Raw genomic sequence first — 21,309 nt, 5'->3', positions numbered from 1 at the left:
TCGGACCAACTAGGACCAAGCGAATAGAGGTGAGTGAGCTTACTCTTTTTTATCATACCCCTTCCAATAGCCTGTCCCCTTTACTGAATTTTGACAAAGTGGGATTTTGAAATACAAGAACAGGGACCATTTAAAATTTTGAATATTAATAACGTTTCTAATTTATTTATAAGTTAATCATCCTATTACGATTCTCTAAAGATTGGTAAAATATCAGTGGTATCAGTCAAGGAAATGGATTATAGCCTGCACATTTGCCCTGTTAGGCAATTTGCATTAGGATCCTTAGCTCACTCACCTCTATTCGCTTGGTCCTAGTTGGTCCGAACACAGAATTACTAGACCGAGCTAATAGGGAATTCTAGGGAAAGCTTCGACCAAGTGAGTAGAGCCAATTTCCGAACTCGCCTGAAGTGTTCGTTTTGTTAGTATGATTCGCACGCAGGGTTGCCAGATTTGGCTACTTTACGCCAATTTGGCTATCTTGTTAAGTACATTGGCGTAAAAAAAATAAATTTGGCGATTGGCTAAAATATTGGCTATCAGGGTTATTAGATTTGGCTACTTTACTGCAATTTGGCTATTTTGTTAAGTACATTAGCATAATAAAAAATAATTTAGCAATTGGCTAAAATATTGATTACTTTTGAATGTTTGTCGAAATTTGTTAGTTAGTTTAATTTAGTTCATGGTTAACTTTATAAACTAAGGGCAGGTTCCAAAATTCCAACTCGTAGTTAACTGAAAAGTAGTATGTATATGATATGAAATATATTACTTTAATAACTATAGAAGTTAGTTGAAGATCCAATATTATAAAAGTAAACATAAGCAAACACTGAGAAAGTATTCGTTTATATGTATATCTGATTACGGTAAAATTCAAAAGACAGTTATGATATGATCGACCAATTTGCAAAGTAGATATAATCAGCACTATTTGTTATGCCAGAGACCCTATCTAATTACTATTCCGTGGCTCTATTTATATTTTGTAATTATTGTCACTCAAGCTCCAGAGAGAGAATCGGCTGCTATTATTATTTACGTCTCCAGGATTTACGTGACATAAACTCTAGATTTTGAGGCTTTAGTGAAGTGACGACTTTAAATACGGTTAGTAGTTCCCTAACAACATGATTACCATATTTTGAAAAACACTCAAGTTTTTATGAGTAACTGGCAACTTTTCAGATTTTTTGCATTTACTTTCTATATAAGATATTTAATTTGAATATCAAGTCACAAGCCACAGTGTTTAAATGTCATTTAGACAGATCGGACTATTATATGTTAGACAGGGTAACAATTAATATAAATAACTGCTGTGTATAGAAACAGTTATTAATGTTAATAATGGGCAAATATGCTAAAGATAAACGTTTCTATCGAAAAGAGTGGGAAACTATGTCGTGGGCAAAAGGTAATTATTATTATAAAGCATTCAGGGTCATTTGATCTGTATAGTTTAATATTATTTTTGTGCTAAAAATTCAGAGATAGTAAATTTGATTCAACTTCAAACTTTAACATAGATATCAATTTAACAAAATGTTTATCAATAAGAGGAAATCTAGCTGGTCTTAAATCCTTGAATTAGGCCTGGCATAATTATATTACCTAAATTTTGAAGATTGTATATATTTTAGGTTGGTTACAACAGACTAATGAATCAAATTCTAAAAGCAATACATTGAATGAAGCTTATTGCCAATCGTGTAAAACTCATCTTCGAGCCCATATATGCGATTTGAAGAAACACGCTAATTCAATTAAACATAAGCGTGCAAATGCTGAAATTCATTTTCCTCGCAAGAATACATTAGCTCATCATGGAATATGTTCTACTAGTGAGTATTATTTGTGTTTTATATAATAATCGATTAATTTATCATCAATTTTATATCTTGTTTTGTGTATTCATATATAATTATTTTAAATTAATAACATTTTGTAGGTAGTTTATCAAAAGAAATGAAAATAAATGATATTAAATTATCATTATATATCGCAACTCATGCATCTATTAAGTCGATTGATCATTTATCCGAATTACTAAAAACTATGAGTACAGGAAGTAATCTCGAGAATATGAGAATTCATCGTACCAAATGTAGTAATATTATAAAACATGTTATAGCTCCTGTTCTTTTGAAGCAATTAATAGATAATATAGGGGATCAAGGGTACTCGCTCATTTTAGACGAATCAACAGATGTTAGTGTTGTTAAATAAATGTGTTTATGCATTAGATACTTTAATAAGAATACGTACAAAATTGTTACTGATTTTCTAGCAATTCTAGAAGTTGAACGTGCTACAGCTGATGATTTATATTTGCTTATAACAGAATACTTTAAAGAAATTAACCTGCCTATCAAAAATATGATAGCTTTAGGTACTGATGGTGCCAGTAATCTTTGTGGTGTAAACAGGTCTTTATTTACTCTTTTGAAAAATGACATTCCTAATTTACAATTAGTTAAATGTGTATGCCACTCGCTTCACCTTTGTGCTTCAAAAGCAGCTGAAGAATTACCTAGCTCACTTGAATATTTAGCCAGAGAAGTTTATAATTGGTTCAATATTTCTCCTTTACGTCGTATAGAATATAAAAGAACATTTGAAACAATAAATACAGGATTTGATGTTAAAAAATTTCATCAACTAGTACAGTTATCTAAAACTAGGTGGCTAGTATTTTACGAAGTAATTAAAAGATTACTAGAACAATGGTTAGAGTTAAAAACCCATTTCGATATAGTATCTAAAAATCAAAAATGTTACACTGCTAAAACAATTAGTAACATGCTCAAGGATGATATACTAAAACAGTATTTTATATTTTTAAAGCCGATTCTGCAAGAGATAAATCATTTGAATATTCTTTTCCAAAGCGAAGGAATTGATATTGGAAGTGCATACAATGAATTGTATATTTCATTTTTAATGCTGTGTAAAAAAATATTAAAACCGGCTTTCTTGACAGAAGACAATGAAAAACCTCTACTCTCTCAAGTTTGCAATGCACTGAATAATGAATTAGCATATTTGTCAATAGAAGATATGGATTTTGGTACAGACTTTGAAGAAAGCCTGCATATTAATAAAATAAAACATACGGAAATTATTATGACTCTTAAAGGTAAATGTTTCAGATTCTTACAATCATTATTACAGCAAATGGCAAGGCGTTTACCAATGAATATGAATATTTACAAAAGTTTTAACTTTTTAAATCCGAGCTTGTGCTTACAGACAAATCAAATTAAATTCAAACGATTAAATATTGGACAATTTTTAAACTCGAGTGTTTCTTTCACTGAGTATGAAAATCAATGGCAGAAATTGCCTTTTGTTGATTGGAAAACATATTTTAATAATAATATTCCAAATAATATTTTAGAATTTTGGCCAGAAATGTATAAATTTAGTGATTCCGTAGGGAGATATTCCTTCAAAGATCTAGCAATAGCTGTGTTAAAAATGATGAGTATGCCTATAAGTAATGCTACAGTAGAACGCATATTTTCTATTATGAATTTGACGAAAACAAAGACTAGAAATAGATTACAATTAAAAAGTTTAGAAGCTTTACTTAGAATTAAAGTACATTTTAATACAAACAAAAATTGTTGTAAATCTTTTAAACCATCGGATGAAATGATACAAAATTTTAATTCTAAAATAATGTATATGTCTAATGCAATTAGCAATAATGGGATTATCAGTGAAGATACTGAATCTAGCACAGTAATAGAATTTGAAGCAAAAATAATAGACACTATAAATGAGCTTATTTAATAGTATAAATTGTTAAAGTTTACATTGTTTTATATTTATAGATCTAAGACTTATGTAGTCAGTATTTAATGTTGCGTATATTTGACATTTTATTGTGTGTTAATATATTCAATGAATATTACCCCTTTTTCATGCTAAAAATAGTATAAGATGCAAGTGTGAGACTGAATATTAAAACCATACTTTACGTCATGCAATTAGTTGTCATTTATTGTTATTTTATAACGTCCTCTTATTAAACTAATGTTTATGTTAAATTAATTTATATTTAACAAATGATGCTTCTACATAATGACAGGTATAAATAAAACTTAAGCTACATATGGTTTGCAGTATATTAATTTATTTGTTATACATATAGATTGACGTTTTAAAAAATACATACATAAAGTGTAAAGTATGAAAGTAATTAAAACACCTTTTGCTAAACCAAACAAATTTAATATATAAACGCCTTGATCATCGATTAATATCATTCTGTTCTACTAAATCGACGAATATTAGATATTTAGGTTTAATATAATGGTGTTCTACATTACATTTTAAAGTATGCCATACGCTCATGCAGGAAGATTTTATTTTATTATATGTAATTCGATCCTATAGGAAATTGATTCCATTGTATTTTTAGCCGTGTTCCGAAATTCATTTCTAGTATATGTTAGCAATGAAATTTTATACAACTTTCTACGAGCGCGTTTAATTTTAAATGGTATATTAAAAATAACATAAACTATTGTCACATTCTTATAACCTCTCGCCTCTTTCTGCCATTATTTGGATCATCTCCCCTCAGTATGTTTCGGATTATTGGGCTCAACTTTTAGATCAACTAATCCTGGGTTAAAGTAGTATAGTTCGCGTTACATTAACTGTATTACTTTAACCCATCTTTAACCAGTGTTCGTTAAAGCAGTAGTATATGGGTGCGTTCACGGAGACGTTATCAGCGCTACTACGCACATATAATAGGCAATTTTCTCTGCGCAGTAGAAAAATAGCGCTAAATAACGTCTCCGTGAACGCACCTTATGTACAATACATACTACAGAGTAGTGATGGGCGATGTTACGCCGATTATGGAAAAATCGATGTATTTTTTTGCAAAATTGATTATTTAAAATCGATCTTTCCAAATCCGATTAATCGACTTTACATCGATTTTTAGATACCTTCTCTTCGATGTTTTGTGAAGCGGAGCGTAATTGCTCCTAGCAGCAAAATGTATAATACACGTTACATAAATTATAGATAAGTGATTTTTAAATTCGTTAACTATACATTGACTTGGCCATTATATTTTTTTGAAAATCGACTATGTAGCAGTACAGAGCCTGGCTACGCATATATTAATTTGTAATAATGATTACATCAACAACTTGTAAGTATTTTTGTATTTAATTATTTCCACAGAATAGAAATGGAAAACAAATGTATTTCAGATATTATTACTATATAGTATTTATACATATACTATATTATATGAAAATAATATATTTGTTTTGTTCACGCGATGATAATGGTAAATAAAATTAATGAATAATTCTTTATTTATTATATTTTTTTATCAGTTTATCCTAAGTGTTTTATAATAATAATTCAATATATAATTGAGAAAAATATAAAATTTTAAACATAGATTTAAATCGATTATTTTTAAGAATAATCGATCTTTTTTATCGATTTATTCAAAAGTCGATTTATTAAACATCGATACTTTTTTCTAACATCGCCCATCCCTACTACAGAGTAGTATGTGTATGACGTATGTATGTAGTTCATGTAACGCGAACTATACTGCTTTAACCCTGGAGTTAGTTGGTGAAAGTGACCCTTAAGATTTGGCTACTTTTGGCTACTTTAAAGTCTGTCTTTGGCGACACCATCAACAAATAATCTGGCAACCCTGTTCGCACGTGAGTTTTCCACGTGAATTCATAGTTAAAATTTGGATGCATCAATTATATGACAGTGATCCAGAAAACAATTAGATAAGTATTGTTTGTTAGAACAAATATTTAAATATTTGAGCAATGGTACTTTGTGATTTCTTTGTTTTATAGGTTACAGGAAATAGAGTGACAAACAGAAAACCATGTGTTTATAAACGCTCATCACATTCCAATTAATAAAGTAATTGGTAACAAAATGATGACAAAACAAGGAAAATAGTTGTGGTATAGTCTATAACCCTTAATACGCAGATTATTTAGGTTAGTTTCAATGCATCTTAAAGAACAAATTAAAAGTTAAATAACATTTTTCAATATCTGATTTTAATTTACTCAGTTTTAATATTAAATGTGTTTATCAATATTATTATTATAGTATGTGTATTCAAAATTACAGATTGTGTTAGCAAAATGCAGAAAGCAGATGAACGAATGGCAGATCGAACAGCTTACATATATAAAGGTATGCAGAAACAAGAATTAAACATACATTGATCTTTTGTGACTAATTTTAATGAGGTTAGAAGGTTGTATTAATAAATATATCTTCTTTCATCATTTAAATTTGCCATAACTTGGTTTGTACGTATGTTTAAAAATTGCATCTAGATATTTTTATATATTTATATACGCAGTTATATACCAGCATATACTTCAAGCTTACTCAGGTTATTTAGATCAGATATAATGGATTACGATGGACAAATTAGAAGGTAAATAACATTTAACAATTAATATTTAGATTTAATTCAGTCTTAGTCTTTCTGTTATATATGTTAGTGAATATTATTATTGTTTCCTAAATAGCAGATTGTTTTGGAAATATGCAGGAAATAGCTGGAATAATCAAAGATCGATGAGAATGATATATATGTATATATATATATATAAAGTAGACACAAAGAATAATTTGACATACAGTAACTGTTTGTGACTAATTTCAATGAGGTTAGAAGGTTGTATTAACAAAATAAATCTTCTTTCATCATTTAAATTTGCCATAACTTGGTTTGTACGTATGTTTAAAAATTGAATCTATATAAGTACTTTTATATACTTATATGCAGTCATATACCAACATATATTTTAAGCTATTGTTATTATATTCTTATAAAATGATTGGCAGCTAATATATTCTTCAAAAATGCAACAACAAGTATCGGAATGGGAAAATAAAGTAGAAGTTATCAAATTGTATCCAGGAGCTGATTATGTAGAGTATGAGCCATTTATGGATATTAGAAAATCATTCAATTAGACAATGCTACGGAGGATGATAAATTTGGATTTCGACTAAAAAGAGGCCTGGTATTTTACACTGCGTAAGATCTATAAAATTGTAAGACAAAAATATTAAAATTTATAAATACATATTCATGTTTTTACAAATATATTTTTTTATATTAATTTCAGATTATGTTGGAGAATTCTGTTTGGTATATGGTGATTCATGATGCTTATCAATAAACTCTAATACAATAATATTGAGATACTTATTTCAATTTAATTTGTGACCTGCAGGTAGTGGAAATTTAAATATTATCACATTTTCGGTTCATAGCCTCTTGTATTGTTATTATATTCTTATAAAATGATTACCAGGCAATATATTCTTAAGTAATGCAACAACAAGCATCCGAATGGAAAAAAAGAGTAGAAATAATTTGTATCCAGCAGCTGTATGTTGAGTATGAGCCATTTGTGGATATTATAAAATTATTCAATTATATTGTTTGAGATGAGCTTTATGTAGCAAAGCAACAATTAAAAGGAAAATTATATTGTATAATACGTACATATCCAATTTTAATTCAAACCAATTTTCTTTTAAGTAGCATTATTTATATAATAAATTTGTCTTATTTACAGGATATGTCAGAAAGAAGAAGGAGCATCTACAATGGTGGAAAATTGACTAAGCTGTCACATATTTGCGTAAAGGTAAGCATATAAAACATTTTAACATACGTAAACTATTAATGTCTAATTATTGAATATACAAGGTTTAAGTAATAAGTAGATCTTTCATCATTTAAAATTGTCATTAATTATTGTATATGTATATTTAAATAGTAAGTCTGGGAACTATTATGTATGACTTGAGCTTTAGGTAGCAAAGCAACAATTGAAAGAAAATTATATTGTTTATATTAATATGTATCCAAAATTAATCCAAACAAATTTTCTCTTAATTTGCATTGTTTATATTAAAAATTTTGTTTTATTTACAGGTTATTTCAGAAAGAAGAAGGAGCATCTATAGTAGGGGGAAATTGGCTAAGCAGTCACATGTTTGCATAAAGATATGCAGATAAAACAATATAACTTACAAAAACTTTTGGTGACTAATGTTAATGAGGATAGAAAGTTATTGTAATAAGCAGATCTTTCATCATTTTAATTTTTCATTAATCGATGTATATGTATATTTAAATAGTAAGCCTGGGAACTATTATATATGACTTGAGCTATAAGTAGCAAAGCAACAATTGAAAGAAAATTGTATCGTATAATACCTATCTAATTTTAATGTCCTATAATATCTTCATTTTCATCGCTATCATCCAATATTGTATTCCATATTTGTAAAAGATCCATGTTCTGAAATACTATATAGCATATTAATAAGCATACATTTTTAACTATATAAAAAATATATTAAAACACACTTACTTCCAATGAATTTTCAAGATAAACAACAATTTAGAATTATAATTATAAATAAAAGACAGGCTGGACCATTACAGCCCTGTCTACAAGGTCTTTTCCTAACAGCGGAGCATAGGAGATTCGTGTTAGTTGACTATAGCACTCGGAATGATGGAATCTGAGAGCGCTGATTGGTCAATATTACGTAGTACCAACAGATAATAGGCCGTTACCAATAGTTGGGTACAAAAAATGAGATTCATCCGCCATATTGGTGTGGAGAAATGTTTAAATGCTAATCCTAGCAGAAAGAGGTGTAAAATGGAGAAATGTTAAATGGTAAGGTTACTAAAGTAAAAATTGAAAATAATGAATGGAAAGTATGAATATTCCTCATTTTCCTTCAAAGTATTCAATTTTTACATTAGTAACGAGTGACTAACGACAACATTTGACATTTTTCCATTTTACACATCTTTCTGCTACGATTGCATGTAAACATTTCTCCACACCAAAATGGCGGATGAATCTCATTTTTCGTATCCAACTATTGGTAATGGCCTATTATATGTTGGTACTACGCAATATTGACCAATCAGCGCTCTCAGATTCCATCATTCCGAGTGCTATAGTCAGAGATGAAACGGGAGATTGCTCATGCGAGGTCCCGAGGCAATCCCTACCGGTAGGCGGCGCTGGTGTTGGCAAACGCGCGTGTCTCAGGTCGGTACATACTAGATTGTCCGAAAACTTTTGTAGAAGTGAGTCGACTACCTATATGACTAGTGAATATGGCCGAAATCTAGTAATATATTGCTATAATGTCGTAAGGCATGTATTGTAGTATTCATTTAGATATCAAGATGAGAAAAAGATAATTGAATAATCTTCAAGATAACGTCAATTTAAAGAAGCAGAAGAAAAAACTGCAAAATAAATGTAATTAAGAAAAACTATGGATCTTAGATAAGTAAAAACGTTTGAATAATTTAAAGTATTTATATATTGAATTTACTAGTGTTACTTTGTGGAAATATATTTTGTACAAATATGATTTAGGTGTTTGTGGCTTTCGCAAAGGATTAAAGAAATGCAGCATAAATGTTTATCAGAATAATAATGAGAGACGAGACAAAAATGACTGATAAGTGTAATTAAAATATTCATGCGTACTTTATTGACATATATGTCATCTGGTATAACTTTTACTGCTACGATGTTCATATTAATTATGATTTTATGATGAGAAACGCATGGGTCAAAGAAGGCAATACTTCTTACAAGGTAAATGTAAACAATTTGCAAATGTATTATACTTTCAATTTCAAATATAAAACTGTGTCTTAACTGTTTAGTTGATTAATTATTTAGATATTACTTTTATCGCTGGAATGATATCTTGCTCATATCTACGATGAGCAGAAATAAGAAGATATGAAGGACTTTCGACTAATCCCATCCATGTAAATTGCTTCCTTTGGCACAGAGTTTATGGTTAGTAATCGCAAGGTATATGTAATTTTTATTACAGTGTTTATTAATTCAAAGTTACTTTTAATTTGCTTAGCTTAATGAGTTTATATATTAAATATGGTCTGCTTTGGTTTTTCAGATATTACTGAGCGACTGAAGTGGAACTTTTATCAAATAACCTATTCAAGGATTATAATAAATATATAGAGTATGGATATATATATAATTATTAATAATCATACGCTGCAAGATTTGTACAGATGACAAGTGTCTTTATAACAGTGATTTTGCAATACTTAATTAGAACAAGTTCAAGCAAAGTTAAATTATACAAGTTAATATTGAAATTTTATCATTTTCACTATTATTAAATATATTTAATAGATATACAATATGCAGGGCGTACCACTTAAATGCCCCAGAGCATAGATACAAAAAGCGTGTATTGCGTTAATTATAAGAGATATTCAATTTTTTCATATGACCCTTTTGGAAGCAAATAACAAAAGGTTTCGAAAAAGTCCTGTGCAAACATTGAATATCTCTTATAGTTGAAGAGGTACGCGTCTTTTTGTATCTATGTTCTGGAGCATTTTAAGTGGTACGCCCTGCATATTGTATATCTATTAAATATATTTAATAATAGTGAAAATGATAAAATTTCAATATTAACTTGTATAATTTAACTTTGCTTGAACTTGTTCTAATTAAGTATTGCAAAATCACTGTTATAAAGACACTTGTCATCTGTACAAATCTTGCAGCGTATGATTATTAATAATTATATATATATCCATACTCTATATATTTATTATAATCCTTGAATAGGTTATTTGATAAAAGTTCCACTTCAGTCGCTCAGTAATATCTGAAAAACCAAAGCAGACCATATTTAATATATAAACTCATTAAGCTAAACAAATTAAAAGTAACTTTGAATTAATAAACACTGTAATAAAAATTACATATACCTTGCGATTACTAACCATAAACTCTGTGCCAAAAGAAGCAATTTACATGGATGGGATTAGTCGAAAGTCCTTCATATCTTCTTATTTCTGCTCATCGTAGATATGAGCAAGATATCATTCCAGCGATAAAAGTAATATCTAAATAATTAATCAACTAAACAGTTAAGACACAGTTTTATATTTGAAATTGAAAGTATAATACATTTGCAAATTGTTTACATTTACCTTGTAAGAAGTATTGCCTTCTTTGACCCATGCGTTTCTCATCATAAAATCATAATTAATATGAACATCGTAGCAGTAAAAGTTATACCAGATGACATATATGTCAATAAAGTACGCATGAATATTTTAATTACACTTATCAGTCATTTTTGTCTCGTCTCTCATTATTATTCTGATAAACATTTATGCTGCATTTCTTTAATCCTTTGCGAAAGCCACAAACACCTAAATCATATTTGTACAAAATATATTTCCACAAAGTAACACTAGTAAATTCAATATATAAATACTTTAAATTATTCAAACGTTTTTACTTATCTAAGATCCATAGTTTTTCTTAATTACATTTATTTTGCAGTTTTTTCTTCTGCTTCTTTAAATTGACGTTATCTTGAAGATTATTCAATTATCTTTTTCTCATCTTGATATCTAAATGAATACTACAATAAATGCCTTACGACATTATAGCAATATATTACTAGATTTCGGCCATATTCACTAGTCATATAGGTAGTCGACTCACTTCTACAAAAGTTTTCGGACAATCTAGTATGTACCCTCAGGTCCATCTAACCCCTAACGCAATCTATCGGAAGAGACCACGAAGCACGAGCGTTAAGCTTAGAATAGGGTAAAACATATATGCATTGTTGCCAGAAAGCGGAATAAAGAGAGAGCGGAGATATTTTCTCGGACCTCTCTGTCTTTCTCGCTGTTAGTTTCTAGCAGAAGAGTCGAGGCAAAATCTTTCCGTTTCGCTTTGCCGAAAATCTACCAATATTCGATGTCATTTATATTTGCAGGCCAATGCCTTTATACATGATTTTTTCAGCATATTTATTTATCAGCATTGACTTATTTAAATCAATAATAAATTAAGGAAATGCGTATTTGATATATAATAATTATTTTAACTATAATTTCATCGTTATATTTCGCTTATTTCCGTAAAATCTGAATTTCTTTAGTTTATTATTGATTATTGTAAGTCAATGGCCATTAAAAAAAATTTAATCTTAAAAAAAAAAAGAAAAGTACCGTTCAGGAATCGAACCCGGACCCACAAATCGCCACGCGATTACCTTACCGCCTAGACCACGAGGCTTCTTCAGTGCACCGTAAACAGATAGTCTTTTTAAGGGCTTGAAATCTTCTTTTAAACCATATAAATAAACGAGCAACCGACAGCTTTATTCATTATTATTCTATCATAATGGTACACAAATTAAAGAATAATTATATAATGTAGATTTTCAAAAGCTTTTCCAATAACCAAGAACGGAAACTGCGAGCGTTGATTATTTATCTTCGTTCTTGGCTATTGGAAAAGCTTTTGAAAACTATTCAAAATATAAATATTTCTTAATTTGTGTACCATTATGACAGAATAATAATGAATAAAGCTGTCGGTTGCTCGTTTATTTATATGGTTTAAAAGAAGATTTCAAGCCCTTAAAAAGACTATCTGTTTACGGTGCACTGAAGAAGCCTCGTGGTCTAGGCGGTAAGGTAATCGCGTGGCGATTTGTGGGTCCGGGTTCGATTCCTAAACGGTACTTTTCTTTTTTTTTTTAAGATTAAATTTTTTTTAATGGCCATTGACTTACAATAATCAATAATAAACTAAAGAAATGCAGATTTTACGGAAATAAGCGAAATATAACGATGAAATTATAGTTAAAATAATTATTATATATCAAATACGCATTTCCTTAATTTATTATTGATTTAAATAAGTCAATGCTGATAAATAAATATGCTGAAAAAATCATGTATAAAGGCATTGGCCTGCAAATATAAATGACATCGAATATTGGTAGATTTTCGGCAAAGCGAAACGGAAAGATTTTGCATCGACTCTTCTGCTAGAAGCTAACAGTGAGAAAGACAGAGAGGTCCGAGAAAATATCTCCGCTCTCTCTTTATTCCGCTTTCTGGCAACAATGCATATATGTTTTACCCTATTCTAAGCTTAACGCTCGTGCTTCGTGGTCTCTTCCGATAGATGGCGTTAGGGGTTAGATGGACCTGAGACACGCGTTTGCCAACACCAGCGCCGCCTACCGGTAGGGATTGCCTCGGGACCTCGCATGAGCAATCTCCCGTTTCATCTCTGCTATAGTCAACTAACACGAATCTCCTATGCTCCGCTGTTAGGAAAAGACCCTGTATATTGGCGCGAAAACCTATAGCCCCCACTAACTTTTCAATCACAATCTGAAATTGGATTGACTGTTTCCGAAAGGTTTCGATTAGAATCTAGGGAATTTTTATTCCACCTTTTCAATGTTGTATTACTGATGATAGGTCAATCCGAATCCAAAATCCGATTGATGCTCGTAAACGTCGACTAGGATCAAGGTTGCCAAGTCCGCCATCTTGAATAGTACTACGCTCTATAGTAAGTGAATTTTGATATAAGGAATGCAGACTGCACAAAGTATACTGCCAGCGGAAATACGTCAGTAGCCATCTTAAATGCAGAACGTAATATATCAAAAATTATATATATTATATTCACAGCCTGTCACCGTGAACGGCGTGAACGAAGACAAATGTTAGTATACGGAAAAATAAAGTGTAATAAAGAAATAAGGAGTAGTGACAGCTTTGATCTATCTGACAGCTGATGTACTTATGGTATAAGTGAATAAATAAAATAAAAATGCTTTTCCTAAATTGATTTTTAATTTTGAGAAAATGGTCAAATGTAGCCATTAATTAATTAGATTTGGTAATAAATACAAAAAATGCGTTTTATTATAACAAATGAGTTGAGGTAAAATAAACTCAATGTTTTTATATTAATTTGTTAACAAATGCATTTTTTTATTTATTATTGAGTCCAATAAGTTAACGGTTATTAAAAAAAAAATTCTTTGTAATGAAACAAAAAATGAAAAAATTTTAATCTTCACCAAGACTCGAACACGAGCCCACCGCATGATAAACGGCAACTTTACCGCCTGCGCTACAGCTCTCACTTGATGTAACAAGAGCAAAACAGGCTCTTTAAAGACTGACTACAATTCTTTTATTAATTCGTCATAAATGATCAAGAATTAGCTGTAATAATAAATACATTTATCTATATAGCATTATTGTACTAAATTTATTGTTTTTAATTTGAAGCATACATTTTACATGAAGATATGATAATTTAATGGTAACCATTCAGTACTCTATATACAAAACTATTCATATGCTTAACTATCATAAATTAATTAAGTAATATTATAATATTTGTTATATGTAGTCGAATAACTATGATAAACGAGCATATGAATAGTTTTGTATTTAGAGTATTGCATGAACACCCTTAAAGTATCGTATCTTCATGTAAAATGTATGCTTCAAATTAAAAACATAATAAATTTAGTGCAATAATGCTGTGGAGATAAATGTATTTATTATTGCAGCTAATTCTTGATCGTTTATGACGAGTTAGTGAAAGAATTGTAGTCAGTCTTTAAAAGGCTGTTTTGCACATCAAGTGAGCGCTGTAGCACAGGCGGTAAGTTTGCCGTTTGTCATGCGGTGGGCTCGTGTTCGAGTCTTGGTGAAGTTTAAAATTTTTTCATTTTTTTTTTCATTACAAGGAATTTTTTTTTTAATAACCATTAATTTATTGGACTCAATAATAAATAAAAAATGCATTTGTTAACAGATTAATATAAAAACATTGAGTTTATTTTACCTCAACTCATTTGTTATAATAAAACGCATTTTCTGTATTTATTACTAAATCTAATTGATTAATGGCTACATTTGACCATTTAATCAATATTACAAATCAATTTAGGAAAAGCATTTTTATTTGCTTTGAGTTTTTAGGTAAACGCAGCACCACTTCACACGGATAACACGTAAAAATGTCACGTTTAGCGGTAGTCGCTCTTCTTCGAAAGCCAATGTTGCCTAAAGTCCAAATCACACCTATGCTCTCCAGGCATAGTTGTGTTTGTACCGCTTCCCTTTAAATTTTCTATACTCCTGCTGGCTAACGCTTGTCTTCATTTTTGTTGCTAAAAGCTTGATTCTGGCATCACTGCCGTGTGGAACTATTAGTTTGCTAATAAAAGCAGAGGCTTAATTTTAAGAGATTGCAACATATAGTAATTAATATAGATACAATTGTAAAAAGAAAACAAAAATTTTATTTTACATATATTAACTTTAAATAAAATCCCACAAAGTACTGTAAAATATCTAACATGTTATATTATATATCTAATCTGTCAGCTTCTTTATTTTAATATTCATCTCAATTATCACAGTTTGATCCTCAGCGATGACACAGTAACCACATTATGGTGAATCTATTCTTTTTTTTTAATGTTCGATCCACATAGCTTCATCCTCAGCAGTGATACAGTAAACATACGTACATTACTATAATTTAATCTGAAACAAAATCCCACAAAGTACTATAAAACATCTTACATTTTATATTATATATGTATTCTGTCATTTTCTTTATTTATTATTGTATTTACCCAAATTGCTGACTCATTTATTTTAATGTCTGTCTCAATTAACACAGTTTGATCCTCATCAGCGATGACACAGAAACAACATTATGGTGAATCTATTCCTTTTGTTTTAATGTTCAATCCACATAGCTCCATTCTCAGCATTGACATAGTAAACACTTTACAATAATTTAATCTGAAACAAAATCCCAAAAAGTACTATATAAAATCTTACATTTGAAATTACAAATGTAATCTGTCAGCTTCTTTATTTGTATCGTATTTACCCAATGTGTTGACTTGTTTATTTTAATATTCATCTCAATTAACACAGTTTGATCCTCAGCGATGACACAGTAACCATAATATGGTGAATCTATTCCTTTCATTTTAATGATCAATCCACATAGCTCCATCCTCAGTAGTGACATAGTAAACACATTACTATAATTTAATCTGAAATAAAATCCCAGAAAGTACTATAAAATATTTTACATTTTATATTATATATCTAATTTGTCAGCTTCTTTATTTATTATTGTATTTACCCAGTTTTTTCACTCGTTTATTTTATTATCCGTCTCAATTAACATAGTTTGAATCTCAACGATGACACAATAACCACATTATGTTTAGTCTATTCCTTTATTTTAATTTTGAAAATCCGCACAGCTCCATCCTGAGCACAGTGACATTGTAAACACATTACTATAATTTAATCTGAAATAAAATCCCACAAAGTACCACAAAATGTTTATATCTTACATTTTATATTATAAAATTTATTGTTATACTTATCTAAAATGTTCAGTCCTTTATATATTTTTAAAAATTATTTTTATGTACATTTTACAAATTTCGTCACTTTATTTATTCACTTATACCATCAGTATATCAGCTGTAGTAATTAGAAATATCTATATTGCGGTCCCTCTACAGTCTCTACCCTCTGACGTATTTCCGCCGACCAGTAGTATCAGCAGCGACTATAGCGTAGTACCCAAAATAGTACTACGCTATAGGATATGTCGCTTTTGGGTACTACGGTAGTACCGAAAGTACTACACTTGGCAACCTTGACTAGGATGTTTACGTTCAGTGATCTGATCCGGGTTAGGGTTTACTACAGTCGCAGTAATACAACTTTCGAAAAAAACCCTAAATTAACCCGGATTTGGTGAGGAGGCTTCCGCGTGTGGATCTGATCGGGTCTGGGTTAAAGGGGTTAAGGTAGGACGTATTCCGACGTGATTGAAGTGTCAAAAACGGACAAGTGACCAATAGCAGTAGGTTTTACCAACAAGTTAAAGGATTTCCATTTATTTGAACACTGCTTGCCATTAACTAAATATCCTTTTTTACCTAATTCTACAGCAATTACCTCCCATAATTTTTTTTGACCAATATTTTTATTTTGTATTATATTTTTATTTTTCCTTATATGTTCCAACAACAATTTTGTGCTTCCAATTGTCCAGGAATATTTATTCAGATCTGTCAAAAAAAAGAAAGTATTAATTAAAATATTTCCTTTTAATAAAGTCTAATGAAATTAAGATTTAATAATTAATGCAAATACACTTTTTTCACTCCAATGTTTTGGGTTGTGCAGGAATTTAAAGTATAATTAATAAAACTGAATACTTTACTATTTTAGTATTCTGTACTACATTTAAACTTTACATACCTACATATCTATTGTGAGCGTAGTACTGATCCATCTTTATTTCTGAAAAAATTTAGTAATTAATTGCAAATATACAGAAAATTTATTGCCATTTAAATACAATAAAAATAAGATTAAGGTTATCATTTTAAATATAATTTAATTCTTCTTAATTTTTTATTTTTACCTGATGAAATTAAAAAACTACGTGATAAAATGTTAATAATAAAAGTTTATAACTAAGTTTACCTTTATTTGCTTATTGAAATTTTACCAATGCTGTTTTGAATTTCGATCACGTCTGAGTACGTCCTACCTTAATCCCCTTTAACCCGGATCCGATCAGACCCACTTGCGGAAGCCTCCTCACTAGACTCGGATCCATTTAGAGTTTTTTCGAAAGTTGCAGCTCTGAAACTGGGTCTAACCCTAACCCGCATCAGATCACTGAACGTAAGCATCCTATACAGCGTAGCATAATTCAAAATGGCGGAGTTGGCAACGCTGGGCTCTATCTCGCCCATTGCGTTGGTCATCTGCCATGATTGCCATCATCTTGATCATAGCTGAATCAATTTCCCGCAGTAATACTACGTTATTTAGAAATTTGAAAAGGCCTCTGGCCACGTCATATTTGTGTGTAGTATAAGCTAAGTTTCACGGGGATTAAAAAACTACTTCTTTTTCTCATAATTTTTATTAGGAAATACAGACATGAATATATTTCGCCTTTTGGGTGATTTGTCTCACCTATTGGCGATTATAGTACTCCTTCTTAAAATATGGAAAACTAGAAGCTGTGCCGGTAAGTGCCACTGCTTAATACCTAATATAAATTATCTATTGATTAGTTGAACTACTCTGAACTCTGAACAAATTTAATTGATCCAGTTTATATGCTAAAGGTATTAGCGGAAAATCACAAATATTGTTTGCAATCGTTTATACAATGCGCTACCTAGATCTGTTAACTACATATATTTCTACATATAATACATTCATGAAGATTATTTTTATTGGTGCTTCTTATGCTACTGTTTTTTTAATGTATGTAAAGTTTAAAGCTACATACGATCATAATCATGATACTTTTAGGTACGTATGAGCGTCTTGATTTGTTGCAAAGTTATTTTTAAAATATGCTTTTACAAAAAATTAATTACAATTGTATTTTATTTCAGAATTGAGTTCTTGGTTTTACCTGCTCTGGCACTAGCTCTATTAATCAATCATGAATTGACCATTCTTGAAGTTTTGTGGACTTTTAGTATTTATCTTGAATCTGTAGCTATTTTGCCACAGTTATTTCTTGTTTCAAAGACTGGCGAAGCAGAAAGTATCACAAGTCACTACCTTTTTGCTTTAGGATCTTACAGAGGACTTTACTTATTAAACTGGGTGTATCGCTATTATGCAGAAGATCATTATGATTTAATTGCTATAATAGCTGGCTTAGTACAGACTGTGCTTTATTGTGACTTTTTCTACCTTTATATTACAAAAGTACTCAAAGGAAAAAAATTACAACTCCCAGCTTAGAAATAGTTAGAGTATTATTGTTTAAGATTTTTTATAAATATATTCATCTTATCTGGAGCATTTGTTATAACATTAAAATATGTTATGTGTTAACATGTATTTTAATTTAAATGAGAAATTGAAGAAATATACGCACAAAAGTAGAATTGTGAAATTTCTAATTATAAGGGTCTGTTGTTTAATAATAATGTAATGCTTCTTCCCTTATTTAAATTAATTTTAGAATATTGTTTGTTTTTTTTAACCTTATAATAATACTAATTGTATAATAAAAATTTAGTTTTATATCAAAATTTACAATGACCTTGACAATTAAATAACTACCTTAAAAAGAGGATAAGGCTACTAAGCAATACTAAATGAAAATATTTAAAATAGTAAGGCTTGAAAGTAAGAATAAAAATCACTTATCTTCTCAGCTACCCCTAAAATTCTCTTGTGATTAGTTTTTGAAATCAATTATTGTATACATTTACCTTTATGTATTTCACTTTGTAAAACTCATAATTTAGGAAATAATAATTCATTTTTGTATTTATTCATCGTACATAATATTCAGATATTCAAGAAAATATATAGTTTATTTGTATAACAAATTAAACAATTCATTATGAGATATTAAATGGGACAGAAAAGTCAAGTGTTTTCTGCAAAAGTTTAACAGCGAATTAACCCTACTTTTGTTAACTTAAAAATGCTACATTCACTGTAACATAATATAACATAATTGTCAATGTCAATGATTATAATCACCTTTAATTTTATCATTGTTTAATTATTTTGTATATGAAACCGGGGCCTTGTGTTATGCTATAGAATTTAGTTACAATAAGCTTTAAAATACTTTGACAAATTTGACATATGAATTTCTTCACTTAAAGCAGTAATTTGGCTTAAAACATGTACCATACCAGTCTTTAAACTCTTCTCGTTTACCTCAATTATAAATGGAACAAAAGTTTTTACACTATTTATATTGCAAGATAATATTGTACTAAAGCCTTTTGCTCTTAACAGCTTGTTAAGATATAATACAAGTTGAATCATATTTTGTCTCATAGAGTCGTCATCACTATTTGAAGTATTTATTAAGTATGTAATTTTATATGGTGCTATTTTTGGATTGATAAAGATCTGATTTACTTCCATATCAAAGCCATCGCATAGTAACGCAAGACACCCCCAATCCAGTGCAGCAGTATGTTCAACAGCTTGTAAATTGTCTATTTCTCTGCCAGACTATAAAAATATCTGATTGAATAAGTTTTATTTTTCACATTATATTTTAACATTACCTGTAAAAACTCTGTATTTATATCAGGATTATAAGTTATTGTTTCTACAATAATATTCCCAAAAGAAAATTTAGCTTCTATGTTAACAATTTTTTTATTTTTCACTGACTTAACTTCTGTAATCCCAAATCTAGATGGATTTTTCGCTAATTTCCTCCACCATATTTTTCGATCTTTGTGTTTCTTATAAAATAAAGTTTTTGAATTAGAAATATCTTCAAAAAGTACTACTTTACCTACTTTATGAGAAATTATTTTGCTTTCTATAGGTAAAATTGATTGATTCCACAACATTTTAGACTCTTCAATCATAGCTAATCCAAATGGTATGTCTGTTAGATTATTATTTAAAGTTTTAAACATATCTGATATGCTATCATTAGATATTAAAAATACATTGTAGTTTGGCATAGTTACAGAATCTAAACACCAGTAGTGCTCAATACTACGAAGCAGTAACTTGCCATGTGGCCCGTAAATAAATTTGCTTCCATTAAAATATAGAAATAACTTATTTATTTTGTTTAACATGTTATTTAAACTCATTTTTGGTTACATTCCTTTTTGTTTGGAACAACAAAGTATTCTTCTTTTTTAATTGAAGCTTGATGAAGAATCTCTTTTTCAGTAATATCGTTTTGTACTTTATCTTCTCTTAAAGGACTATTGTAATTTTCTATTGGACTATACATTGGCTTTATTTCCTCATCTATGTGAACATCATAAAGTTCTTTAATAAATAATGCGGTCTTTTTAAGAGATTTCACACCAAATTCTGTATCAAATCCAATTAAGGATAATTTCTCAATTCTCTGCACAATGTCTTCATAAATCTTCTCTTCTTTAACGAAAATATTAATTTCAGGTTCTACCTTTTTAGAATAACTTAAAAACAGTATTTTTTTGCTAAATTGTTTTACTAGAGAAGAATAAAAAATATTTGAGTTTCGTATTAGTATAACAAATACCATTATTTTTAATGAATGAATACTGTAGACTGTAGAGACTCCGCAACCGCAGTTGTGATCAGCGTTGCCAAGTCCGCCATCTTGAATAGTACTAAAGTGAATTTTGATATAGGCCGTGTTCCGTTATTGACTGTGAGACCTATAGTTTATGGGACGCAAACTATAGATTACTAGTACATACAGTTGGGTGCAATCTTGCGTCAGGCGAGGGGAAGTAGGAATCTGAGGGGCGAAGGGATTTCTAGGGAGTTTGTCCGTAGCTGTCAAATGGCGCGATTAACCCTCAATTTTGGAT

At 29.6% G+C, this 21,309-nt stretch overlaps 2 protein-coding genes and 2 long non-coding RNA genes across 5 annotated transcripts; 2 read left to right on the top strand and 2 right to left on the bottom strand.

Annotated features, from left to right (window-relative positions):
• Positions 1-7,187: 7,187 nt before the first annotated feature.
• On the top strand, positions 7,188-8,214 carry LOC136774135 (uncharacterized). The gene is made up of 4 exons (XR_010822741.1): positions 7,188-7,277; positions 7,359-7,548; positions 7,626-7,697; positions 7,988-8,214. It is a non-coding gene; the product is annotated as an uncharacterized lncRNA (long non-coding RNA).
• A 6,721-nt stretch (positions 8,215-14,935) lies between these two features.
• LOC136775513 (uncharacterized) lies at positions 14,936-16,405 on the bottom strand. Of its 2 annotated transcripts, none has more exons than XR_010822943.1 (3): positions 15,834-16,405; positions 15,571-15,742; positions 14,936-15,478 (listed from the first exon to the last, which is right to left on the bottom strand). It is a non-coding gene; the product is annotated as an uncharacterized lncRNA (long non-coding RNA). The 2 variants fall into 2 exon arrangements; XR_010822951.1 differs by having other exon boundaries at positions 15,571-16,002; positions 16,095-16,405.
• A 1,317-nt stretch (positions 16,406-17,722) lies between these two features.
• On the top strand, positions 17,723-19,391 carry KdelR (ER lumen protein-retaining receptor). The gene is made up of 3 exons (XM_066724779.1): positions 17,723-18,017; positions 18,118-18,307; positions 18,394-19,391. The coding sequence occupies exons 1-3, from the start codon at positions 17,927-17,929 to the stop codon at positions 18,749-18,751; spliced, it is 639 nt and encodes a 212-aa protein (XP_066580876.1). The 5' UTR covers positions 17,723-17,926; the 3' UTR covers positions 18,752-19,391.
• On the bottom strand, positions 19,316-20,740 carry DNApol-gamma35 (DNA polymerase subunit gamma-2, mitochondrial). Its single transcript, XM_066746690.1, has 2 exons — positions 20,047-20,740; positions 19,316-19,990 (listed from the first exon to the last, which is right to left on the bottom strand). Exons 1-2 carry the CDS (start codon positions 20,590-20,592, stop codon positions 19,571-19,573), a joined length of 966 nt encoding a protein of 321 aa, XP_066602787.1. The 5' UTR covers positions 20,593-20,740; the 3' UTR covers positions 19,316-19,570.
• Positions 20,741-21,309: the final 569 nt, after the last annotated feature.

This window comes from Prorops nasuta, unplaced genomic scaffold (genome assembly GCF_024137725.1).
Source record: "Prorops nasuta isolate Cenicafe-Biocafe unplaced genomic scaffold, Cenicafe_Pnas_1.2 PNAS00001, whole genome shotgun sequence".
Lineage (NCBI taxonomy): Eukaryota > Metazoa > Arthropoda > Insecta > Hymenoptera > Bethylidae > Prorops > Prorops nasuta.
This window is presented reverse-complemented; position numbering and strand designations above follow the sequence as displayed.

Bases quoted from the DNA above. Each gene is read 5' to 3' on its own strand.
- KdelR (XM_066724779.1), top strand. From the start codon at position 17,927: ATGAATATATTTCGCCTTTTGGGTGATTTGTCTCACCTATTGGCGATT. The intron at 18,018-18,117 runs GTAAGTGCCACT...TATATGCTAAAG, and splicing joins GAAAACTAGAAGCTGTGCCG to GTATTAGCGGAAAATCACAA. The intron at 18,308-18,393 runs GTACGTATGAGC...ATTTTATTTCAG, and splicing joins CATAATCATGATACTTTTAG to AATTGAGTTCTTGGTTTTAC.
- DNApol-gamma35 (XM_066746690.1), bottom strand. From the start codon at position 20,592: ATGAGTTTAAATAACATGTTAAACAAAATAAATAAGTTATTTCTATAT. The intron at 19,991-20,046 runs GTAATGTTAAAA...ATATTTTTATAG, and splicing joins TAAATACAGAGTTTTTACAG to TCTGGCAGAGAAATAGACAA.